A 27,643-nucleotide genomic window follows, 5' to 3' on the forward strand; every position below is an offset into this window, starting at 1 on the left:
CAAACAACGAAATATAGCTTGCTTTATAAGCGTTGAGCAACAATTACCGCATTTTCCAGCTAAGTAAGGTCTATTAGGTCGATAATGTTGTCTATAGGATGTTTGCTTGTTATTGTTCATACTTTTTCGCATAGTTTTAATACTTAACTTAATTCTCGGTTGTATCTTTCTTACCAAAGGGACACTTTGCGCTTCTTTACAAATGCTGTGTTTTATGGTATGTTAGTATTGAAATAGTTGCCGCTGTTCTAGAATCCTACCTCTTGGATTCTAGACCAGTGCCGCTGGTTTTGTTACTGTACCTTGAAAGATGTAAAGGTTTGTTTTGCATTCCACAAAATGTAAATATGCTCCTATAAGCATACAATGTTTTTCTTCTTCAGCTTTTAACTTTGTAAAAAACCTTAAACAAAGATGGCTATGGAAATAGATGATTCGTTGTATAGTCGCCAACGCTACATGCTTGGTGATGGAGCAATGAAGTCATTAATGGAGTCAAAAGTTCTTTTGATTGGTTGTGGAGGTACTGGAGTAGAAATTGCAAAGAACTTAGTACTTGCTGGTGTCAAGGTGAAATTACATTCTGTTCGTTAAATTTAAGTAAAATGTACTTGTCTTCATTGTGTATCTTTTTGAATAAATAACAAGTCAAGTCCCAGTCTGGTCATAATTAAAGCAAGCCAATTCCAAGTCCAAAAAATTACATATTAAGCTATTGAAATTGGGTAAACTCGCCCAATTATGAGCAATAACTTAACTAAAGAATACCAAAAAGACAATAGAGGTCAAGCAAATTGTTTTATGTGCAAAAATTAGGATAAATAACCCAATTTTACGAAGAAATGCTTACTGAAAACACTTATTTCCAACCCAAGTCATTTTTATAAAATACTTAGTCAAGTCGTTTCCCCAAAATACTTTAGTCATTACAACACTGTTAAAACCATTATAAGAAAATGTTTAAATCACATCAATTTGATTGAAAAGACTTGTTTCAGAATATATCAACTGATTTTATTTGCTTTCAAAACAAACATTTAGTTCCTTTATTTTTGTTTAGATCATTTATAAACACTAGGGATGCTCAAAGTAGAATATCGAATCCTTGGATTCGAATCCATTTCTGCCGTTTATTTTGGGTAATTGGAACCGATATAACTTAATGCTTTACCGCCGATTGTTGCGCCTAATTGTACAAACGCGTGTGGTAAGTTGGCCTGTCGCCGCGGTGACCAATTTATAGTGCTTGCTTTAAATGTAACCTTGTAGTGCAGTGTCAGCGTTTTTTCGGGCGACCAATTACCGCGTCTCGCGATAATGTTCGTCTAATAATTAAGTGTCAATCAAGCGTTATTGCGCGAGCGGCTAACGTGTAATGTCTGGTGTGGAGTTTGCAATTTCCCTAAATGCGTTAAGTTGCAAAAGTAACATAGCGTTGCAAAATGTGCTGGCCGTCCACAAAATGCGCTATGGGGTTACTTTAGGTCAACTTTAGGCCAATATTCAGGGAAGTTATGCAGTTATGCACCACGTAATTGTCAAGAATTTGTTATGTCAATAATAACTTTGTATTCTTTGCAGTACATCATATGACTGCATAGCAGATCATGTTAGTAAAAAAAGAAGCAATAATACTTAATAATGCTTTCAAAATTAGGACCGCTTAAGACTTTGCTTAAGACATTTATGTGCAGTGTTGCATTTGCTCACTTTTGGCAAAAATATAAGTTTTGGACACAACCTGGGCAGTTGACATATTACAGTTTACAGAACGGCTTAAGATGACAGAACTTCGTTAAGAATGTTTAACATATGAAAGAGTTTTTTTATTATAACATTGGTCACATGTTAGAAAATTGTTTGGGTTTTTTTTTGCTGTGATTGTGGGCCCTGTAGGGTAGATTAAGATTAATCCCTTCCCCAAACAAAATCGAGGATAAATAATTTAATAAAAATATACTAGGATTCGCTATTCTGGATTCGTTATTCTAGATTCGAAACCTATTATTCTAGAATACCTTGGGATTCTACTTTGAACATCCCTAATAAACACACTTCAGTATTTCATGTCTTCTAACTTGTATTTTTCTTGAAGCAACTGTCAATCTTGGACAACAAAATCGCTACAATCGAAGATGTGGGATCAAATTTTTATATTTCAGAAAATGACATTAAGTTGCAGAAATCAAGGTATCATGTTGTTTTTAAATTAGAGCCTGTGATTTTGTAATGTTGAACCTTTTGACATTGGTCTAAATTCCTACCACATTTATTTTAACAGTAACAAAACGAGTTGTCAAAGTTCTAATTGTAAGGAAATCATAAATATGAAAGAATAAATAATAATATTGCTTGACCCACCCGAATCCAAACGCTAACTTGCACCTAACCCAAATATTGTTAGCAAACTTGTAATAAAATTGGGTAGGATTCTAGACCAGTGCTAATCTTCTAAGTGTCAAAATTTGTTTGTAAATTCTGACCTCAAAGTTAATTACTTTTTTAGATCTGAAATTTGTGTCCCGAAATTGGCAGATTTGAACCCTTACGTAAAAGTGTGCCAGCAAAACTGTGCTCAACAAAGCGCATCTGCTATCCTAGGTAAAACAGAAATATATTGAGTGGTGAATATTGTGCTTCTTCAAACAACCCTAATTTTTTTAGAAAGTGGAGGGTTTAGTTGTGTAGTGATGACTGACAGTAGTCTGGATGATCAACTAGCAATGAATGAAAGCTGTAGGAAATGTTCACCTTGTGTTAAGGTAAACTTTTCCATTTAATTTAAGTTTTTGTATTCAGTACTGTTTAAAATAGGGTTTAAGCTTGCACAATGTACAGCCAGGTATGCTAAACAATAAATAAATGCATATTACAACTGGCACTTTTGCAATTTTCAGAGGGTTTATTGTTTAATTGTCAAGTAAAACTCTTAGTTAAAAACATGAATGAATTTGAATTAAGGAACTGATAATGCCACTTGGCGAAATTCATTTTCCTTTTAAACAAAATGTCTGATCCTGTTTTTACTCATGTTTTTAACTATGAGTCTTACTTGTTAATATACGCGTCAGCGGAGCAGTGATCGACTGGCTAAAACCTGCCGCCGATGGTTTTGGATTCTGAAAAGATACATCCTACTGTTTAATTATAATATGTTTGCATTACTGTTTTTACTTTTTCAGTTTGTTTCATGTGATGTCTTGGGCGGTTTCGCTTCACTTGTGTGTGATTTTGGAGACGAATTTCTTGTTCTTGATACTGATGGGGAAAAGAGCAAAGAAATTTATGTTTCATCAATAAGTCAAGTAAATTTGTTTTGTTGTTTTTTACAAAAAAGGATAACATTTAACATATATTTTGTTAGAAATTTAAATGTGATTTGTATTCTGTTTTAATTCAACCTACAAGTTTGATGAATATCTTTGCATCAATTTTTAAAAAGCAATATGCATCTTGTTGTTTCTGTTGCAATGATATGCTTAACCTATATGATTTGTAAAATCATTCAAGTACGATTTGGACAGCATGCCTCCTAAATCACGCACAGATATAAAAGAAGACCTATTTTTCGTATATATTTTAAATCACAATGTAGAACTCATTGAGCACTGTTATAAAAATGCAACTTTAATGATGTGTATGTAGGGTCATAAAGGTGGTAAAGATGTTACTGGTAAACAAAAGTGAATGATGCCGTTGTTAAAGAATACTTTTGTTTGTGCAGGGCAATCCTGGTTTGGTGATTTGCACAGATGACCAACCTCATGGTTTTAATAATGGTGATGAGGTTATGTTCTCACAAATAGAAGGTATGACAGAACTCAATGGAACCTTACAAACTGTTAAGGTAAATTTCGACCGTGCATCTTACATCTGTAAGATATCATAATGCAAAAAAATAATTCCATACAAACTTTTTTGGAAGTATTAATTTTAAGGGTTTTTTTTTTAAAGAAAAACAACAAAGTTTAAAACTTTTAAAAACATAATTTTATTGTAGTTGCTCAGACATTAAGTGTTAATGATTAACCTTATATTGACAAGGTGATTTCGCGACATGGATTCACCATTGGGGATACAACATTGATGGGAAAGTACATCAGGAATGGAGTCGTCAAGTTGCCAAAGAGAACCAAAAAAATCAAATTCGTATGTCAACAAATTTACGTGTTTTTTATGTAAAATAATTAAACTCTAGAAACTCTAATTTGTTGTCTTTATGTGTAGAGACCTTTTAATGAACAGTTGGTTAACCCGGAATTTATGGAGACTGACTTTGGAAATTCATGCACTTCAGTATTGTGCCACGTCACTCTGCTAGCGCTGGATTCCTTCAAAAAGCAATTCGGATCGCTGCCTTCAAAATGGTATTGTTTGGCGTATATCTAATGTGTTGTTGTGCAAACGCGAATCGGGGTCGTACAGAATGCTGATAAAGATGAAAATACCTGCTATCGAAGTGACCGCCGTTTTATAACCACTTGGCTTAGTCGTACACCAGGCCCGCGTTTATTTATCGAAATAACATTACAACTTTTGTTGATATGTAAATTACGCATTGAAAGTCAATCTCTTTGCTTGATTGTACGCTTTGTCTGATTGTAAAACTACGTGTAGGGGTACAATGGCAATTTAGAGATTACTCACCAAGTCGCACAGGTCCATTACGGCCCGCCAAGCAATATAATCCGGCCCGCGGCTCATTTACAATAAAACTTTTTTAGGCAAAAGTAAGCCCATTAAATTTTCTGTTTCTTAGGCGGCCCGCTGTAAAAAGTAGTTGCCCACCCCTGCACAGGACCCTGCCCTGTAGGTTTAAATTTTGGCGTATAGACAAACGTGGAGTTGTTTCCGTTTTTGATACGATACCCGGACAATTTAGCCAAAAATTACCGCCTCTTTAACTCTATACCAACGGACATCATTACGAAAACTGATGAAGCAAAACTAATTACATTGAAACGCGTTAACGTAATGGTTATTAGGCAAAAAAGTGCTGCTGCGTAACTTGGTAGGCTTTTCGTTAAAATGCTATTTCATTAAAAAATACCCTTTAAAAGTGGAAAACAATAAGTTAGAATACAAGCAATAAAAAAAATAAAAAAGGCTCTAAAAAATAATTTGGTATTGGATAGGCACTAATAACGCCGCAATATCAGTAAACTACCGATACTACCTCTTTACATCGGGTATCGGCTACCGTCTATTATTATTGAACATCTCCAAGACCAAGCTCTACATTTCTACATCAATATACCTGCAGATTCACATAATAATATCACCGCAGTTTCGCATATCGATTTACCTGCAGATTCACATAATAATATCACCGCAGTTTCACATATCGATTTACCTGCAGATTCACATAATAATATCACCGCAGTTTCACATATCGATTTACCTGCAGATTCACATAATAATATCACTGCAGATTCACATATCAATATACCTGCAGCTTCACATATCAATATACCTGCAGCTTCACATATCAATATACCTGCAGCTTCACATATCAATATACCTGCAGCTTCACATATCAATATACCTGCAGCTTCGCATATCGATTTACCTGCAGATTCACATATCAATATACCTGCAGATTCACATAATAATATCACTGCAGATTCACATATCAATATACCTGCAGCTTCACATATCAATATACCTGCAGCTTCACATATCAATATACCTGCAGCTTCGCATATCGATTTACCTGCAGATTCACATATCAATATACCTGCAGATTCACACATCAATATACCTGCAGCTTCGCATATCGATTTACCTGCAGATTCACATATCAATATACCTGCAGATTCACATATCAATATACCTGCAGCTTCACATATCGATTTACCTGCAGATTCACATATCAATATACCTGCAGCTTCGCATATCGATTTACCTGCAGATTCACATAATAATATCACCGCAGTTTCACATATCGATTTACCTGCAGATTCACATATCAATATACCTGCAGCTTCACATATCGATTTACCTGCAGATTCACATATCAATATACCTGCAGCTTCACATATCAATATACCTGCAGCTTCGCATATCTATTTACCTGCAGATTCACATATCAATATACCTGCAGATTCACACATCAATATACCTGCAGCTTCACATATCAATATACCTGCAGCTTCGCATAGCAATATACCTGCAGCTTCACATATCGATATACCTGCAGCTTCGCATAGCAATATACCTGCAGGTTCACATATCAATATACCTGCAGCTTCACATATCAATATACCTGCAGCTTCGCATATCGATTTACCTGCAGATTCACACATCAATATACCTGCAGCTTCACATATCGATTTACCTGCAGATTCACATATCAATATACCTGCAGCTTCGCATAGCAATATACCTGCAGCTTCACATATCAATATACCTGCAGCTTCGCATAGCAATATACCTGCAGCTTCACATATCGATATACCTGCAGCTTCGCATAGCAATATACCTGCAGCTTCACATATCAATATACCTGCAGCTTCGCATAGCAATATACCTGCAGCTTCACATATCAATATACCTGCAGCTTCGCATAGCAATATACCTGCAGCTTCACATATCAATATACCTGCAGCTTCGCATAGCAATATACCTGCAGCTTCACATATCAATATACCTGCAGCTTCGCATAGCAATATACCTGCAGCATTCGCCTGATAATCGTTAAACCAGCGCCTTTGACACGCAGGAGTGTACGAGACTTCGAAGAGCTGGTCTATTTCGCCAGGAAGCAGCCTAACGGCAAAAACCTTAGCGACGAGGACTTGGCGATTGTAAAGAGACTGGCTCTGGGGGCCCGTGGCTGCCTGGCTCCCCTGTGCAGCGCCGTTGGCGGTTTTGCGGCCCAGGAAGTGCTGAAAGCCATCACCGGCAAGTACACGCCCCTTCAGCAGTGGGTGAGTTGAAGTTAGCCGCGAACAATGGCGGCCGGCCGAATTACGGCCGTTTTTGGAGGTTCGGAATGTGTACTTGAAGTTTGTGTTAATTTTTCTGGAATTGTCAAAAGAGCAGCATTTTTGCCTCTCTAGTGTTGGTTTAGTTTCATTAGGAAAGGTGGTTTTGCAGAATTTTTAACTAAATACAATAGTTGGCGAACGGCTAACAACTTTTCCTAATTTAACCGCCATGTAATATTTTGTGTACATTTTGTCTTTTAATTGAGAGGTATGGATGCCACTTACGTTTGTGTTGTAGCGAAGTTGTCTTTATACAGCGTGTCCAATAAAGACTGAGCTGTGACACGCGTTTCTTACAAACGTTAGTCGTGTCGTAACCACAGTGTGTTAACTTGTCAGGAATTGTAAATAAAGCGACTTTTTGTTTGTAGGTTTGCTTTCGCTGTCTTTCTCGCACAAATGGTATTGGTAGGTAGGATATTTCCCAATTCAAATTAAAAAGCAGTTTTTCTGATATTACTTATCTACAATTGTTTGCTAAAAACCAAAAAAAAAAAAAATTACGCAACTAAACCGCCGTGTAGTTTGGTAGCATTGTTTGACTAGATTAGGAAGTAACACTTTATGATTTGGTTTACGAGGTTACACCGCCATCCATACCTGGTTACTTTGTGTTTTCTTGTCATCACATCGTACTTCATAAGATCGTCCAATGCTTAAGACTAGAGCAAATTGGCAAGTACGCCTATACGTGTTAAACATGTGATTTTTTGCAGCTCTACATCAACGCTTATTCGCTTCTAGCTCCTGATGCCGACCAAGAAGCCCCTGACAGGTTCGGAATTCAACCGCTATTTCTTCTACTCTGTGAATTTATTTCTACTATAACCTAGTAAAAAGCCAGTGTGTGAGTAAATCCATAAAATCTTCCACATTGTAGTTAACGTTTTTGTTATTTATTTAGACACGAGACAAGTTAAGTGGATAATTAAACCCTATAGTACTTAAAAATATTAAATTCACTTATAAAGTGATTTAAACTAGAAAAGACAAAAAAACAAAAAACTGACAATTACTATACTTTTTCAGATTGATAAATTGTGAAATGTGTCAGATAAGGCAATAAAGCAGTTATAAAAAGCCTGTATGGGATATAAGTGAATAAGTGAAGTTTTTGAACACTAAAAAATCACCAGTAATGTCCAAGCGGAGATTTGTTAGGGCGGTGGTGCATTATTATTTTTATATTTTTGAGAGATGACCCCACGAAGTTTGTCATACTGTGACGTCACAACCTCTACGACGCGTGGCGTAGTAAGGAGGTGACCTTAAGAACGCCACGCAATTCGTTCATGTTGTCAAAGTTTTAGGCTGGAGATGTGTTACTTGTGTTACTTCAGTTTAAGCGCTACATTTAGCAAAGCAAAAAATGCCTTTATCTTTTAAACAGAAAAGGACGATATGTGTACATGACCCTAATACAACGGCTACATTAAAAATGTGTTACAATTTTAGCAAAGCAAAAAATCGCCTCTATCCTATTTAAAGAGCAAGGGGCGATATGCGAGCCTGGCCCTTAACACAACAGCTGTATACAATGGCTAAAAGACTGGCTAAAACCTGCCGCCGATGGTTTGGATTCTATAAAGAATAAAGATACACCTTATCATTAAAAATGTGTTACGGATCCAAGCAGTGCAAAAAACGCGTTTATCTTTTCAACAGTAAGGGACGATATGCGAGCCTTACCCTTTATACAAGGGTTACATTACAAATGTGTTAAAACGCCCTTATATTTTGAACAGCAAGGGGCGATATGCGAGCTTGGCCCGGTGTCTCGGTGGTCATCTCCAGGAAGGTTTGCGTGACGTCAACGTCTTCATGGTTGGATGCGGCGCAATCGGATGTGAAATGCTAAAGAACCTTGCGCTGCTCGGGATTGCAACGGACAGCGGAAAGGTAAATGTGGATTTGCAGGGAACAAACAATATGACCTAAAAAGCAATAATACCTAAAGCAAAAAATGTATAAACCCATAGTATTAAGACCAACGACATTCAAACAAAAACTCTATGGACGGAGTTACGTTTGAATAATCGTATTCGGTATTTTTTATTGCGCTAACTATGTACGAAAATACTCGTGCAGTTACAACACCATTCATGTCAGCCATCGAATTATAAATGAAATTTTGCAACATCAAATTGGCTTAACGAAAATAGTATTTAGGAATGTAATAACAAATATAAAAGACACTTTCAAAACTGTTTAACATTGGTCGCATTCATGAGTTAATACGTATTTTAAGTATTCGGCTTTGGGCTTTGCCGTTACTAATATACCAATTCTTATCTTATCTCACGAAATCGCGGTAATTCAAAGTTTATGATATGCACAAATTTATAACGTCAGTTGGGTATGTTGAAGGTGGGACCGGCACTTGGTCGCTGTTGCACCTTAATGACCAAGTAATGGAGTTGACAGCAAATCCATATAATAAAACGTTTATGTTCTTACCACGAGTTGATAAAATATGCTTTTGTACAAAAGCCTAAAAAATCATGCAATTTGTAACACATCTGTCGGATTTTATTTTAAATGTCTAGTTTTTACCATCTATTGGAAATTATTTCGCAACTATGAAAATCAGCATTTTTTTAAATTGAACCTACAGTTAATTTGACGGCAACTCGTATTAAGACATATCTAATGTATTATGGACTACCTTCTAAATGAGGGTTTAGTAACCTACTGCTCGCGAGCCCGCCACCACCTGTACAAACATGTTTCGAGGTTATTTTCATATTTTTTTTACCAAATTTAACCACGCCAGTTCCAAAATTGCTTCGCGCTTTTGCAGAATATAATGATGTATCTGTATTAAATTTAAAAGTGTAAATTTATTTTTCATAACCGCAATATGAAAACGAATTGCGATATTCCGACACAACAAAAGTCTGATTTTATGACAATACTCTTGCGTTTTAAATACTTTTGGTCATAATTTCTTTTAACTTTTAAGTTTCATTCAAAACATATTTTTAAGTTCTTTTTTGCAGCTCACCATCACCGACAACGACGTGATCGAAAAGTCGAACCTCAATCGCCAGTTCTTGTTTCGCAACCATCACATACAGGTATAGCGTCACGCAAACTGGTTAAAAGAAGAAAAAAAATGGCGTCCAAAACTGAATACTTCATAAACGGTTAAACGCGAAATCGCCGCACCGGTTAATGTTTTGTGGAGTGGTTTCTACCCCCGCCCTAGAAATACAATCGAAATTTAAGAGAACCGCAATCACTGGATAGAAAGGCTCTTCTGGTGTAAACGAAGTATAAACCGACGTTTCGGCAGCAGATACCAGCTGACCTCATCAGGGTTAATAATTAAAACGAGAATGCGTTAGCCACCTTCTACACTAAAGTATGTAAAATAAAAAATACTATAGGTGAAAAATATTCAACTTATAAGTCGCTAAAGTATAATGTGATAAGCTGTGGCGCGACGGGGCCATTAACTTTAGTGACCTGCTTAGCGACCAAGTGTGTTTTTCAATATCTTAATTTACACATATGCATAAATTGGCATAGTCATTCTTTATGAGAACTTGATTTATAAAAGTCACAGATGATATAGTACTTGTTGCCTGTCAAGAAAGTACGCGTTTTATTTTTTACACCCGAAACTTTTGGACATCGCGCAATGCTGAGACTTCGACCGCAAAAATTGGTGGATTTGCAAAAGTGGCAAAGCGATGTAGAAAGACTTTACTGCTCTGATTGCTTGGGTATATATTAGCCCTAACCAGCTGTCTCCACTTTTATTTCTTTAAAGACTGGTCTTTGTTCTGTATAGAAAGCGAAGAGCCTTGTAGCTGCCTCTGCTTGCAAGGATATCAGCCCCGACCTCAAAGTCGACGCCCTGCAATTGTTGGTGAGTATATAACCTTTAAATATCCGAAGCCAAATTTCCTTTAATTGAAAAAAATACATTTGTAGTTACCAAAATGGAAACGAACGAATTGAGTTGCTGGCCCGTTGTTTAACGATAAAGGCTTTTTCTTTGTTTAAAACGCCGTTCTCACATTTTTAGCGGCAAAAAATTGTGCGTCCTTCTATAAAATCATATAGATAGCCTTTTTTTTTCGTTTTAAACCCGACACAGACAAATTTTGATCGAAATGACATAATCCCAGTTAGCAGCTTGGCGGGCATATGCGCGAAACGATAAAATTGCTCAAACAAGGGGTTCTAAAACTGGGGTCCATTGACCCCTTTGAAGTCCGTGAACTAACTTCAGGGGGTCCATGAAAGATAAATTGAAATATTAGTGTATTTTTATGAAGTAATCACTTTAATAAAGAAAACAATTTAATTAAAAATAAAACAGTTTTGTACTGAATGTATTTAGACTCCATTCCACATTTACATTTTTTGACGAAAATCAGCAAATTTATGAAATCTATTTGTACTGTGACGTCAATTTATGACATCATTTTTTATATTTTTTATCCTACAGTGGTTCACGCGGGATGAAAGAAAATTTTAGGGGTCCGCGGTAAAAAAAGTTTAAGAACCCCTGTCTTAAACCCACTATAAAACAATGTTTTATAAATTACAAACAATCCTTTTAGCAAGGGCGGACGTATAATTAAAACAAACTAATTCGCATCCAGGTCAATCACACAACTGAGGAAAGCGACTTCACCGACGATTTTTTCTCGCGTCAAAACGTCGTCGTCAACGCACTCGACAACAACGAGGCTCGTCGCTACGTTGACCGGTAACTCGACTACTCGAACGAGTGCACGAGTTTTTACCGGGCTATTTTTTAATTTTTTGAGCAAATATCCTACCTGCCGTTGTTCTACGACGACCGGAAACTCGACTACTCGAACGAGTGCACGAGTATTCATTTTTTTACCGGGCTACTTTTACATTTTTTGAGCAAATATCCTACCTGCCGTTGTTCTACGACGACCGGAAACTCGACTACTCGAACGAGTGCTCATATTCTTTACTCGGGCTAAATAATTGAAATATATATTCACGTTCAACAAACACAATAAAAAAGTGTTGTGCGCATTTCAAGTCGATTCGAAACTTCTCGTTTGAAAATATGAGTGTTTACTTTTTTCACAGTGCTCTTAAAACCAACGAAAGAACAAATATTCACCATTTAACATTCCATCTCACGATAGAAGTATTCTTGTTTAACTAAGCAGGGATTTTCGAAAATAATTTTGAGTTGTTTCGTTGTTTTTTTCTCGACACTTTTAACGAGTGCACGAGTATTCATTTTTTACTCGGGCTAAATACTTGGGAAAATATTCACCGTTCAACATTCTATCTCACGATGGAAGGGTTCGTTTTTCAACTGAACCAAGTAGGTTTTTACACTGATGATTTCAACTGAACCGCCACTTGATTTTTGAGTTACTGCTGAAACGTCTGTAAATTGCGAAATGTCGATATTATCAAATATTATGGCTTTTATATTTTTATTGAACCAAGTAGGGTTTCTTGAAAATGATTTGGAGTCGTTTTGTTGGTTTATGGAGCGTCGACCAGTAACTTCACTACCCGAACGAGTGCACGAGCATTCATATTTCTTACTCGGGCTAATACTTTGGGAAAATATTCAAGTATTATTTTCTAACTGAACTAAGCTGGGCTTTTCGAAAGGATTTTGAGTTGTTTCCTTGGTTTATGGAGCACCGTGGAAAGTGTCAGCACTCATCATTTTAACCGACTAGTTTCGACTTAAACTGTGCACAGCAACTTTGAACGTGAAACTAAATGTTATTTGTACCTTGTCATTCGAGAGATAAAAGCCTAAACTTCTGCGGCATTTTATTCTGTGTTTATAGTCTTGCGTATTTAACTGTTCAATTTTTTTTTTCTTATATCGCCTCTTAAATAGTATGATTAGCAACTCACATAAACACACGCGGTGATCAATAAATAGATTGCAGCGTGAAATACTTATTGCACATCTAACTCTTCTAACTTCTTTTATTGAATACATTACTCGTGTAAGGTATTCTCACCTATGCATACTGTTAGCAGCCTGTCAAAACAACGATACATGAAGATTATTTCAATTAAAATGAATCACACGTTGTATTATCCGTATTCGAGATCTCCTTTTTTGACCCGGTCCGCCAAGATATTTTCTGTTTTTCATGCGGTCCGCTTTCAAAAGTAATTGGCCACTCCTGCTTTAAACTATCTAGATTTTTATATTGAGTGGTCGCCATATAACTTTTATTCAGTCGCTGCGTGTCAAAGTAAAGAATATAATCTTCTTTGAATGGTTGCATCATTGATCGACAGATTCGTTGAGTATTCGATAGCTTTTAGAGTAACAGCTAGCATTCAACCCTTTTTTCAGTCGCTGCGTGTCCAACTGCCGAGCCCTGGTCGAATCGGGAACCTCCGGCCCCAAGGGCCATGTACAAGTGGTGGTTCCCCACCTGACCGAGTCGTACGGCTGTCAGCACGACCCGGCCGACGAGCAGATCGCCTTCTGCACTCTTCGCATGTTCCCGTCCAAGTTCGAGCACGTCGTGCAGTGGTCCAAGGAAAAGGTGGCACATTTTTAACTTTGCTATACGGAAATTTAGACTGTTTTAACTGATACGTCGACTTTTAATAAAATAATTTTACAGCATTATTACAAAATTATGTCCGCCTGTTTTTCAAGTTGCGATTTTTCTACAACTGATTTTTTTGTTTTTTTGTTTTATCAAAACGTCGTGCAGTGGTCCAAGGAAAGGTTAGCCTTTAGTCAACGTTGCTAAACGGAAAAGTGGGCTGTTTTAACTTGGACTTTTGATAAATTCAGAGAAACGAAAACTCAAAAATTAAAAATGTGAAGTAATCTCAAAGATTTATTACAAAGTTATGTTCAACTCGTTTACAGGTTGTGAATTTACTACAAATATTTAGATTTGTTTTTTTATTTTATTAAAACGTCGTGCAGTGGTCCAAGGAAAAGGTGGCCTATCTATATATATTTCCAACTTTCTGAACGGACATTTTGGTTGTTTTAACTGGGACCTTGACTTTCGATAAATGCAGAGATACGAAAACTCATAACCTAGAAATGTCAGGTAATTTCAACGCATTATTACAAAATTGTGCTTAACTGTTTTTTCAGGTTGTGATTTTTTTACAAATATTTAGATTTTTTTTTTAATTTTATTAAAACGTCATACAGTGGTCCCAGGAAAAGGTGACTTTTATAGGCAACGATTGCTAAACGCATATTGGGCTCTTTTTTACTGGGGCGTCACCTTTTTTTATAAATGCAGAGATCCAAAAAACTAAAAAAATTAGCATGTTTAATAATTTTAACGAATTATTACAAAGTTATGGCAAACTGCTTTTTAAGTTGTAATTTTACTACAAATATTTAGACTTTTTATGTATAGGTTTCACTGAAACGTCTTGCCGTGAAAAAAGGTAACCTATAGTCAACATTAAAATACGAAAATTTGGGCTGTATTTCCGCAAAACTGCATGACCGTGTTTACTGTCAAACGTAAAAGCATAAAAAAACTAGTTAAAAACAATTCGGAAAGTTGTTCTGCCGTACATAATGGGCTGGGTAAAATTGACCGATCTGATTTTCACGTTTTGACACTTTTCATATAAATTAAAGTACTTTTTATACCCCATCCCCATCCGTTTTCCATGGATTTAAACGCGAATTTACAAATTGTGCAAAGTTGGTTTACTTTTGTTTAAGTTAATTTTTCGTTTTCCCAAGGAAATTTAAGTGAAATTAACAGAAGAAAAAGTGTTGCTTCCATTGACTGAAAAATGCCTCCAGGAATCAAGATAATCACTGGTATTTCAGCATAAATAAACATTTAGTGTTTTTTAGTTTGCCAAGGTTTTTACGGTTCTTCCTGACGGCTTCAATCGAACCATGGAGGTTTACCGCACGGAGGCGCCAGAGGGCAGCGACGTGTTCGAGTATTTGGCGAATAACATGGACAAGGTTTCCAACTACGTAAGTTACATAGATCAGTGGTCTCCAACTAATGGGTCACGATCCCATGTGGGGCTGCCTAAACATTTTATGTGGTCGTCATCACTCACTAATTCCTGTAGTTTTAGTGCTTTCTTGTATATTAAAAATGTTAAACAAATTGAAAGTCTACGTAAGTTACATATTAGCATGCAGTGACGAAAAAGTTGTTCTCTGACTGCTCATACTTATGGTTACGCTTCCAGTAGAATAAATGCGTTTTTTAGGTAACCACGCCAATTTGTTCATCCTAGAGTTTCCACAGTTACTGCTGCTAAAATATTTAGACGCTAACGTTTGACATTAACCACAATCGAATACGCTAACGTTGAAAAATTCAAGCAGGTGAAGTGTCTGTGTCTTGTGTGTAACTAAACCTTAAGCATTTAACCCAACCAACCTATGCCTTTCTCAAATCATTTACAAAGTAGTTTTCCCGCTGGATTTTTAAAACTTTATATAAGCAACGTCAGTGATCATACTGACCAACTAAAAATTCTTCCGACGTTTCGCAGATCGACTCTTTCATAATTTTTTTAAACTTTTGCTATACAATATCTGTCCGAAGTTAGTAAGATTTAAACTGCATAAACGTGGCCTGAGAATTGCAAGCCTGTTGTTGCAGTTCGACAAAAACAGATTTTGCTAAACAGGTGGTTCTATAGGACTAGGATTAAACCAAAGCGTTTGACAATAAATAAAACAGTTGATTTTCTCTATATTTCCTGCCCTTCCAACTGTTTTACGTACTACAGCAGGGGTTCCCAACCTGGGGGCCACTAAACCATCTCATTAACTGAATATGTAATAACTAATCAATGTACTATCATGTTTATTGTGTGTTGTATTTTTATCTTTTTATTAATAAACTACCAGTTACTGTATAAACCAGTTTTTTTGTTAATTCAAATAACGTTTCTAATTTTTTTCAAAAGGTTTAAATAAATATGGGTGAGGGGCATTGATTTTTTACAGGGGGCACGGTGTAAAAAAGGTTGGGACCCCCTGTACTGCAGTATAGTTATTTTGTTAGGAGTAATGCAAGTTGGACCTTTCGCAGATTGACTCTTTCGTGCGTTCATTGCGACTCTGGCCGCAGAGTTGGTCCGACTGCGTTGCCCGGGCAAGATGCAGCTTCGAGAAGTACTTCAACATCAAGCCGAGGCGATTGCTCCATTCCAGGCCTTTAGACTGCGTCAAAGAGGTATGTATATTGTATAGGGATATTTTCTGCTGAAATACTTTTATTGGTGTTTTGTGATGGAATGCTGGAGATGCTAGCTTGCCGTTTTATGAGACTCACCCATTATGGAACGAGATGCTATTTTTGTTAATTCATTTTGTAGACTTGTTTCTCATCGTTCGCATCATTTTAGTAGCGAATAAAAAAAATCGTTTACAGTTACACCCTACCCGAAAATTAGGAAACGTGTGCAAAATTATTGCGTCAAACACGTACATTTACCGCTGAAAAGTGTCTTTTTAATTTGCTTTTGGTTTAACGAGTAGAAAACATATTTTGCTGATTCCAGAAAGTTGATTTCCCACCTATTTTAGGTCGACAAAATTAAGAAATAGTTTCAACCGTAAAAAGAAAATAGTTTCAACCGTAAAAATATACTGCTCAAGTTTGTTGTTGTGTCATGCCAAATTTAATTTTTGAAAAGTCATTTTTACACTGAACTCAGATTCTATATCTTGACAACTTAGTAGCAGAAAGTTGGTTAATATACAGTGCACTTCATCTCATAATAAGTTACTTTTTGAACAAAAAGCTTTTAAATTCAAAAAGTTCTTCGCAGCAAGTAAAAAAGTCGCATTCAAAACACAGTTAGTTTTTACAACTATTACCTCTCCCTTATATTGGTTAATTTACAATAAATTTCAGCTCATAAAAAGGTTCTTTTGGAACGAAACGCTTTTTAAAATAGTTCTTCGCAACAAGTAAAAAATTAGGAGAAATAAAAGTAGCATTCTAAACACAGTTATTTCTTTACAGGACGGTTCACTTTTCTGGTCGCTACCCCGCAGGCCTCCCAAGGCGGTCGACTTTGACCGAGATTGCCAGCAGCATATGGAGTTCGTTTTATCTTACGCCAAGCTCTTCGCTCGTATTTACGGACTCGAGCTTCCAGATGGCAACGAGTTCGAGGCTGGAATCGAAATGGGAATAAGGTCTGATAGATGTTGTTTGTTTCCATCGTTTATTACCGGCTGTTTTTAGCCTAGTATGTTTGTCTCAGGTAATATACCTTACATTTGTGAGAAGACTCTAAAGAACGCACATTTTATGTTTTACTCAAAAAGGGTAAAATATGTAAAGGCATTGATATTTTCCTGTTATATATCTCATAATTGGAACCCATTTAGTTTTTATGGTGCGCCGAAGCTGTAAACGTTTTATTTGTCCAACTGGCATTTAGAAATGTACATTACCTCCGTACTAAGTTACAAAAACGATGTTCCAGGCGGAATATAAACTTACTACGTCAAAGCTATCTATATCTAAAAAAAAACATTGTTACCTACCTATTTGGTAAGTCGTACCTTCTTTTTAAATTTACTGAATAAAAACGCAGAACACGCAAAAGATTCTCGGTTGATCGGCAATTCCGCAGAACGGCTAATTTAATCAGATCGTCGACAACGCACAATAACAGCCAAAACCAATTGTTTTTTTTGCTTTTAAAACTTGACATAAAGGTATTAGTGCTATTTTGGTCTTATTCCGAGCTGTGATTTATTCCGACGTTGATGTTGATATTATTGCGGTCTTATGGCTGGAGTCCCTTTCAGAGTCGCAAAACTTGGCAGGAACCGCTGAAGCTAATTTGTTTAGTTCGCTTACAACAAGTTCAGTAAGAGAACTAGGTCGCAAAAGCTAAAAAAAAGTTAAGAAAACAAACTGCTACAAGCCAATCAGCCTAAAGTTGTTTCTGTCAACTAGAACGTAGCACAATGTTTACACAGAAAATTACAGTTGTTTGTTCCAGGTTGCAGCTCAAGACCGTAAGGTTGCAACAAACTCAAACAAAAAAAATAAACTTTCCTAGTTGCTAAAAAGTAATAATATAAGCTATTTCAAACCTATTTAAATCTTAAAATTAAAAATGACTTAAAATCGTTTATCAGTGGTTCTCAACCTTTTTTCTTTCGTGGCCCATTTACGTTGCAAAAAAAATATGTGGTCCAAGAAATTTTTATTGAAGAAAAATTTGTAAAAAAGATTTAGAACCAAACACAGCAGAACATATTTTAATTCCTCCCCAAGCCATTATTCCTGTACAATTACATATAGTGACACAAATGAAACTAAATCTAGCTTTTTTAAATTGGTCTGTGGCCCACCTCAAAATGTTCTTATGGCCTACCAGTGAGCCATGGCCCACTGGTTGAGAACCGCTAATCTACACAAAACTCTACGACAAACATCCACGTCGTTTTTTAATCTCGAAACCTCGCAGAAACGCCGACCTGCCCAAATTCACTCCGCACGACTCGGCCGACGTCGACGCCCTTTTCAGCGAGGAGCGAGCCCCCGCCCACAACTGCACGACCACGCCCACCGAACTGACGCGGCTCAAGGGCGCCCTCGCCGACCGCTTGCCTCCGCTCAATGACGCCACCATGTGGCCACAAGACTTCGAGAAGGACGACGACGCAAACGGTCACGTGGATTACTTGGCGGCTTTGTCCAACTTGCGAGCTGCCATGTATATGCTTCCACAGTGCGATCGCTTGGAAACGAAGAGAATTGCAGGTATGGAAATGGGTCCCTATTTTATTTTGGTCAGGCACTGACTATTTTAAACCCTCTGTATTACGGACTGCTGTTGGGCCTTACATGCAGGGCTGCGGAGTCGGTTAGCAAAATAGCGAATCCGAGTCCGGCTCCGACTCTACAGCATCTAAAAAGCTGGTTATTCGGCAATCCACTTATATGGGTGTCTCACCAGCAATACATATGGTTGAAAAATATTCCACAATATGCTATTTCACCTTCACAATTTTTAGTTATCAGTTTCAAAATTTGATAATGCGCACGTCATACTCAGGACTCTGGTAGTTTTATGTAGTCTTACTCGAGTCCAAATTCCGACTCCAGAAAACCAAATCGACTACATCAAGTCCCGAGTCCGACTTCATGGTAAACTTAAAAGGAGCGGTCGATCGCAAAGCAACTTTACGATTGAACGTCGAAATCCAACTATCGTTATCTGCTCTCTCCCGTTTGCAGCTGCACCCAGTCGTAAAATCTCAATAAACAAATTATCTCGGCCGCCACGTGGATGTGTAGTTGTTTTGAACAAATTGCCTTGGCTTAACTAACAACACTTTGTCGACCGAATAAGATGGCGAAACTCAAGCATAGCACCACCCCCAAATCAATCATTCTTTGAGCCGGCGAGTCAAACAAACTTTTTATCTCAAAGTGACAAGACAAAGACGCGCCTTTGCGGATTTGCAGCTGCTGTTTAACCTTCACTAAATATCAAAGCCCATACAGAAGTAGAAAGCATTTGGGGTCCGGACAAATCTTTATTCATTTTCAACACCATTTTCGATGTTGCAAATGAATATATAAACAATTTTATCAATGTCAAAGCTCATACTGAAGTGGGTAGCATTTTGAATATTTCGACTAACTCTTTATTCATTTTCAACGTGATTTTTGATATTAAAAATGAATATAGAGTTTTTCGAAACGAAACGTTTAAAATGCTACCTACTTCTTAATGGGCTTGATATTCTCACCATGTCTAACTACAACCTCGAACCATAATGCTCCAAAATGTATCAATGTTTTGATCTTTATCTCGTAATCACGCAATTATACAGATTAAATTGTAAGCTAAACAGAAGAATTGCAGCTGCTGTTTACCCTCCTTTGGCGCTACCATTTTGGAATCTTAAGAAACACTCGCGCATAAATCTTGAAACCGGGTTGGGAGCGAATGGTTTGCTGACCTACGGTGTCCATAAAAAGTGCAGAAGTTTGACCCAAAGCAGGGGGGTTTCAACAACGCAGACATTTCTTTATACCAGGGATCACCCAACGTATTTCAAAAGGGACGGATAGCTGTAACATTTTTAAAGCGGGCTAAAAATAATTTTTTGTTTAAACCTTATTTGAAATAATTATTATAAAACGATGTAAGTTTAAATAAAATGTTTGTTAAAAGTTATACTGAGCTCAATAACAGATACACACACATATGTGTGTCAACAACTTTGATCTGACCGTTCTGACGCTGTTTTTCTACGTATCATTAGTAGGCCGAAATCCATTAATCTAAGCTTTATGAAATTTTCGATTAGTTTACAATTCCATCAAAATTTATCGTAGTTTTTTATCCAGCAAACAGTTCGACTAGAAATGTATTCATAACCATATTTTTTAGGACAAAGTTTACCCCGGGCCGTAAGAATGAAACCGGCGAACTGTGGTTTGGTGACCTCTGCTTTATACCGACGATATAATAAAACGTTGATGTATAAAAAACAATATAAACAAACATTCGCCCTTTTATATATTAATGTAACTACATATGGCCTGGAAGGTTTCAAATTAAGCCGCATACTTTACATAGATGATATCTATTGGCGGAAAAAAAGGCGTAGTAGGTTTGCCAAAGCCGACGGTCATCAAATTATGGACGGCTTTTTTTGTCATCAATGGTGTATTTAACTATGGGATGTTTTTTTATTTTTTGTCCCCAAATGATGAACTTAACTATGTGCCTTTTTTTCACCAATGGCATAACTATGTGCCGCTTTTCTAGCACACTTACTCAAACAACGACTTTTGCGTTGCCAGGCAACATTGTCCCGGCCATAGCAACCACGACGTCGATCGTGGCCGGTCTGGCAGCTCTACAGCTCCTTCAAGTGCTGAAAGACGCAAGCGTGCCACCTTCGCCTCCCGGGTCGAGGTTCGAACCGCGGACCTCTCGCTTTCGCAACACCTTCCTTAACTGCGCCTTGCCCTTCCTGCTCTTCAGCGAACCAGCCGAAGCGAAAAGGGAGAAAGTCAGGTGAGTTGGCTTGGGCCGGTTTTGAGACAGTGTTGTAATGACAAGTCTATTGACTTGACTTAAGCGCTCTTAAGTCACAGTTTTTAAATGACTTTACTGGATTTAAGTCCTTTGACCAAAATGACTTGACTTAAGTGCACTTAAGTCACGGTTTTTAAATGACTTGACTTGAATTAAGTCCTTTGACCCAAATGACTTGACTTGACTTAAGTCCTTTATCAAAATGACTTGACTTGACTTACGTCATTTTGTCAAATAACTTGGTTTTAAATTAAGTGTTTTTTATTAAAGTTATCTAAAGTTTTGTACATTAAATTATTTATTTTTTAATTGTTGCTTATAATCGGACGAGTTTACCAATTTTAATAGTTTAACAGTTTACATTTATGTCAATGACATGACTTGAAATTGACTTGCTCCCATAATGACTTTACTGGGACTTGACTTATTTTTGCAAATAACTTGACTGGAACTTGAGTCATTTTTCGAATGAATTGGCTGGGACTTAAGTCATTTCAAAATGACTTGTTTACAACACTGTTTTGAGATGTCGGCTTCCTGGAGTTTGTAAAATTATTTGAAAAGCTACACAAAGACAGATCTAAAATAAAAAAAAAAACATAACAAAAGTAACTAAGATCCAGCGAATTTTATTAAGGTGAATTTACTTGCATCACATTCTATTTGTTCTGGGTTTTAGACTAAAAGCTTGTTTATTCGAGGACCCAAACAACTGCCTAAAAACTGCTATACGAAAATCCCAACTTGTTTGAATAAAATCAACAATATTAAATTTATTTTTTTTTAACTGCTAATCCCAATTCTAATCTAATTGGTTAAACTGGAATGCTCTAATTTAAATTATAAAATAATTTTATAAAGCCAAAATAAATCCAGCTGTTCAAATTCTTCGCTGAAAGGATTATATAGTAGCACAATACCCGATTATGTAATAAACCCACCCCAAGTAATGTGTTTATTGTAGGGACGGCGTCACTTATACGATCTGGGACAGCTGGGACGTTGTTGGAAGTGATTCGTTCACTCTGCAGGACTTTATCGATCATTTGAAGGTAAACTAATAATCTTAATTTGTCTGGAAGCACCTTTGACTCACATAAAACCTGTAGCACGACGAACTTCAGTCATAAGATCAATATAACAACAACATCAACGTCGGAATAAACACATTTCGGAATTAAAACAATTTAAGACTAATACTTAATGGTCGTAGTACCGTCTAAATCGGAATAAGTCCTAAATCTGTCAGAATAAGACCTAAATGGCCAGAAACAGACCTATACAACATTTTACCTTACCCCAAACCCCACCCCTAAAAACGTCAATAACTACCCTTATTATTTCAACCCTAGCTCATTTTTCTCACCCATTACTCACCATTAACCCCAAACAGGGCAAAACAAGTCGGTGCCAAAACAGCGCCCCCTAACGGCGCCATTCACACTAGGGTGCCCAAACGTCGACACAAAAAGGCCGATGCCAGACCATGGCCCTCCATGGTCCTATACCCTCTCCCTACAGTTTCCGGCGTTATTGTGGCTAGTTAGTATTTATACCTTATTACGGTAAGTTTAGGACTTATTTCGACAAGTTTATGTCTTATTCATACGATTAAGTTCTTATTCTGTCGTGGATATTACTGTGTATTTGGCTTTATTATATCGTTGGTCTTAATACTACGGTATTATAGATTTTCTGCTTTAGGTATTGTTGCTTTGTGGGCCTTATTGTATGTTCCCCATAGCATCATTTTAGAAATACTTTGTGGGAATAGCGGTGAATTCAAGTTCCTATTGATAAAGGTCGCATTTCGTCACTATAAATATTTTAAACAGATTTTTCTAACCAAGCTTTTAAAATGAATCTTGTAGAAATCCTTTATTTAAAATTGCCTCAAAATATCTTCAAAGCAAAACGAATATTTGCCAGCAATACATTTAAACTGTAGCTGGGGATTACCAATGATGATGTCATATCTCTCAAAGTCTCAAAGCAAATTTAAAAATGCCGTCACACTATTAGAATATAATTAACTCTTTAAATATAATGTTACAGATAAAAACGCTTTGGTGTATAAATGAAATTACAATACCTCGTCATATCTTAAACCAACGTGGTCCATCTACAGGCCCGCTGGCCAAATGTGACCCGCGGAATTTTTTGTGGGCCAGTAACGAAACAAAAATAAAAAAAATAACCTCAAACAAAAATCCTGAATCCGCCCTTGCAACATTGGTCCGCTGTATAAAACCAATTACCTTTGATGGTGCGAGACAAAATATAGTTGAGCCACACTGTCTTATACTATATGAAGTTCATTTTAAATATAACATTACTCGCAATGAAATGGACACCCGCGAATTTATCTTCGTTATTTGCTTTCCGCAATCTCAATGAGGTATATACTATAATTGCACTAAAGCAGTACTTCCCAACCAAGTCGCGAAGCTCCTCTAACTGTTTTCTGCATTTACGTAACAATTAGATGTATTGTGTCGCATTAGCTATTTCACTACGTACGTCAGTAGTAAAGATGCAGGTTTTATGTATTTGTTAAACTGTATAATTCCAATTCGTTGCATTTAAATTGTTGCCAAACAATTTGGTCATATCTCATTGTGGTCAATAAAACTTGCATTAAAAGTGGGTCGCGAACTGAAAAAGGTTGGGAAGCACTGCACTAAAGCGTGCCAAAAAAAGGCCTTGGGTTAAATTTTGATGATCTCAAGTGTGGTGAACGTCGGTTTAACACGAGGCGTTACATCCTTTTCAAGTGGCCATCAACTTATGACTCATCAACGTTTTTTAACAGGCGTGGTTTTCACAGCCCGAGACAGAAATAGTCCTCGTGTGAAACAAAGCAAAAACGCTTTGCCCTTGTCGAGAGGTCGAGAGGCCGAAAAGCACCTTGGCTCCAAATTGCAGACTTTGACAACTATAGATAATTCTAGTCTTCTAATTCAATGAATGAGGTCAAAATGCAGCTAGTTTTAATTCTAATGTAATTTGTTAATTGCTTGTGTGCTTTAATTCTAGTTTCTAAAGTGTAAATAAACCTTTTAGTCGAAACGACTTGCAAGTAAAAACAGCCTAAAAGCCAAAACCTATAAAAAAACAACACAGCAATGTTTGCAAATTTACATTCTGATTTGAATATATTGCGATTTAAACTAAGTTGGTTGTGAATAATTTGATGTAATTTTAGGCCAAATTCTAGTTTATACTTAGTTTTTTTACGATTTACAAGTTCTAATTGTAATGTAATATGAGAAAACTAAAATGATCTAATTCTAATCTAGTTTTAAAAAATGAAATGATCTAATTTCTATTTTAAAAAGGTAAAATAAATCTAGTTGTCCAAGTCTGCCCAATTGCGAAAGTCGTGCTCCTGCGGTGCAATTGCGGCTGCACAGTGTCAGGATTTTGGAGGACAAGCCGACGCCCAAAAGTCGCCCAGCGCTTTGTTTTAGTGTAATTTGTGATTGTCAAGTGGATTGCGGTTTTGTAGTTGCTCAATTACATAGTTCGCGGCAAGTCTCGATCAAGTGTCGGCGGACTTTCCGCGTGTTGCTCAAATTTTGAGTAACGAAAAAAATCCTGAATCCGCGACTGTTTTGCAAATATGTTTTTTTGTGTTTAAATTTATATGTTTTGGTTCCCCAATGCTGAGATAGAGTTGAATGGTATTTTGACTTTTTTATGATTTCAGCACTTCTTTCATTTTACGAACTTATTTTTTCATGCAACCCCGCCCCCCATAAAATAGGGTTGACCAGTTTGCGTACGTCGATCACTGCTTCGCTCGCCGACTCCTCAAAAGTTGGCGGAAGATGTATCTTAAAAGTACCAAACGTATGATCTTGCATTTTACGACGGTTTTTAAACATAAGGTTTTGTTTGTCTTCGTTAATTTCGTTTAAAAATCGAGGACAAGGCACAATTTTAAGCCCTGCGAATTTGCAATGTAATTGTCCGATTAACGCCTGTAGGTCTGCAAGGCGGTCGGAAATCGACAAGTGAAAGTGGTTTCGTTCTTTTGAAAAAGTTGATGCTGCGGGCGACATATTTTCTTTGGGCAGTTAAGCGGAGATGACGAATCGCGACAATTGTCACGCATTCTATATTTCGCAAGGAAATTCCTCTCCCGAGGAAATTTCCCAAATTTGTCTTATTATGTTGCGGTGTGTATTTCGCCGTTGTATGACTGTTTTCTTGAAAGCGCATGCGTTTCATCACGTTTCAACATCCCATATCATTCCCAAGACGTAATAAGACTATCAAAGCTCATATAGAACTATAGATAGCATTTTGAACGTTTCAAATATCTCTTTATTAATTTAAAAAAATGAATGCCTCATTCTTGAAAGCCCAAATCTAGTTCAACATTTTACTCAGCTAAAGTATGCGACTTAAGAGAGAAACCTGTAAGACAACGCTAGAGTTACAAGTATGGCACATATGTCTTACATTTATTTGTGTGGAATCCATAAATCTTAAAAAATATATCGCTATACATAAATTTTAAGATTTTTGCAACCCAAAGTGAACGATGACAACCCAAATTTGTGTTGCAACCCACTACATTAATTGTGGACCATTGTTTTATAAAGCAATCAATGGTTGTAAGTGAAAGTCTTTACACTAGCGAAAATTTTTTTGGTCATGTTGCAAGACAAACTGCGTTAAAGCAAAGAGTGGTTGATTTTTTAAGAGAATTATGTCCATATAAATATGTATAAAATTGGCAAACATACATTTATTTATAAAATTGGCAAAACATACATTTACCAATCACATTCGATGGTGAATAATTAAATATAATTCTTTTTCAAATTCCAGTTGAAATTCGTTGTTTTAAGAATTCGGAAATTCCAATTTAAATCTAAATTGGGAAAACTAAAAAGATCTAGTTCTAATATACTTTACAAAAGCTAAAATAAATCTATAGTTATACGAATCTGACCCTTGCAAGAGCTAGTATCACGATCACGAGTCTTCTGTAACGCTGGATGTCATGCGGTGAACTCTAATGTAAAGTCACGATAGCATTCATCACGTGAATAATTGTCACAGAACGAACGTGATGTGACCGTGAGCGGGGTTTCATGCGGGTCGAAGCTCATCTACTTCTCATTTCTTCCCGTTCACAAGAAGCGTCTCACTCAGAGGTTCGTGCCAACTCAACTTTACTTTCGTATTGCGAGATATATATTCAAATCATGTAAAAGGATAAATTGGTTTGTTTACAAAAACACTGTTTTTCAAATCTAGTTTCCTAGAGTACATTATGCACGGATCTGTAGTGCAGCTTAATAATGAATTGCAAAGCCCAAAAATATTAGATCGACATCTTGATTTAATACGTTTCAATAGGAACTTGTATCATCTTCAGTTAATGTGCATCCTTTTGTGTTAATATGTCACATTAACCTAAGGTGATACAAGCTCGTATCGAAACGTCTTAATCAAGATGATGTCTTGTCATGATGTTTATACTGGATTTTTTTAATTGTATTCAAACAACGTCAAACGGCCCAGTTGTAGGTCCATCACAAACAATTTTTTAGTTGCTTTTTTTTACTTTTTTTTATAAATTTGTGTGGCAACCCTGATAACGATAATAACCAATAACAAAACTTGTTGCCTAAAGCTAAATTTTCAACAAAAACACTTTTTTTCAATGTCGCCGACAGAATGAACAGCCTCATCGAGGTCCCCAAGTGCGGATACGTCGAGCTGGCGGTCATGGTTGAGGGGGAATCGGACCCCCCCGGTGGGAACAGTGACCCTGATGACGTATCAACCCCAAACATCCGCTATTACTTCTCACCTCGTTGACAGCCGAAAATGATTTTTTTTACTGTCATATATATAAGGATGTATGTTTGAATCTATTTTTTTATTTAATTTAGGCTAATTGTGTGCATATTTATATTTTTCTAAAGATCAAATAATTTAGCTTATGTCATTCCGCGATTTTTTATGTTTTATATTACTCCTAGTAATTTCTTATCTATTTTTTTACGTTTACCAATGAACCTACATGAATATTACCGTACTATTACGAGAGTGCTAGCAATTTACGGGCTACAGAAAGTTTTTTTAACCCTTATTTTTACAATCTTGTTCTTGTGTCTATAAAACAGCTAATCGATGGATGAATTGACCAATTAGTTTACCATCATGCATGAAAGTTTGTTAAAAAAGAAGGTTTGTTAACTGGTTTAATTGAATTGTTATTTCCGATATGAAGTTTCACTTGATTTGATTTGTGGCGTATTACACTGAAGACTGTGAAGCATGAAATTTATTCGGAAACAGCTGTTGTGAAACGATATTCTTTGAAGTTTTTCCCAAGGCGTTTTCCACTGCTACTGCGTCCTCTGGTCCGATAGCTTTACAATTAAACTATGGACTATGATTTACAAGGTTTGCGTTGATCACATGATGAATCAAGCAAAAAAGGAATTGTGGGAACTATGACGTTATAAACGACATAGAAAATAAAGTTCAAGCCTAAACGATTGTTTTAAATGCGACTTTCGACTCTGAACTATATGGTAAAGTATTTTGCCCGAAAAATCCTGATGTGATTTATTGAGAAATGGTTAAAAAAAAAC

General features: G+C 36.6%; 1 protein-coding gene across 1 annotated transcript; it reads left to right on the forward strand.

The window, feature by feature from the left end:
- Positions 1 to 395: 395 nt before the first annotated feature.
- LOC146157436 (ubiquitin-like modifier-activating enzyme 6) lies at positions 396 to 27,387 on the forward strand. The gene is made up of 23 exons (XM_083387506.1): positions 396 to 570; positions 2,096 to 2,190; positions 2,507 to 2,601; positions 2,665 to 2,762; positions 3,183 to 3,305; positions 3,725 to 3,847; positions 4,045 to 4,149; positions 4,228 to 4,367; positions 6,722 to 6,929; positions 7,706 to 7,764; positions 8,735 to 8,888; positions 9,989 to 10,066; positions 10,786 to 10,863; positions 11,606 to 11,712; positions 13,324 to 13,519; positions 14,821 to 14,949; positions 16,028 to 16,171; positions 16,967 to 17,142; positions 18,432 to 18,727; positions 20,786 to 21,002; positions 21,988 to 22,075; positions 26,097 to 26,191; positions 26,717 to 27,387. The coding sequence occupies exons 1-23, from the start codon at positions 415 to 417 to the stop codon at positions 26,859 to 26,861; spliced, it is 3,105 nt and encodes a 1,034-aa protein (XP_083243632.1). The 5' UTR covers positions 396 to 414; the 3' UTR covers positions 26,862 to 27,387.
- Positions 27,388 to 27,643: the final 256 nt, after the last annotated feature.

This window comes from Ascidiella aspersa, chromosome 4 (assembly GCF_963924565.1).
Source record: "Ascidiella aspersa chromosome 4, kaAscAspe10.2, whole genome shotgun sequence".
Lineage (NCBI taxonomy): Eukaryota > Metazoa > Chordata > Ascidiacea > Phlebobranchia > Ascidiidae > Ascidiella > Ascidiella aspersa.

Bases quoted from the DNA above. Each gene is read 5' to 3' on its own strand.
- LOC146157436 (XM_083387506.1), top strand. From the start codon at position 415: ATGGCTATGGAAATAGATGATTCGTTGTATAGTCGCCAACGCTACATG. The intron at 2,602-2,664 runs GTAAAACAGAAA...TAATTTTTTTAG, and splicing joins AAGCGCATCTGCTATCCTAG to AAAGTGGAGGGTTTAGTTGT. The intron at 4,368-6,721 runs GTATTGTTTGGC...TTTGACACGCAG, and splicing joins GGATCGCTGCCTTCAAAATG to GAGTGTACGAGACTTCGAAG.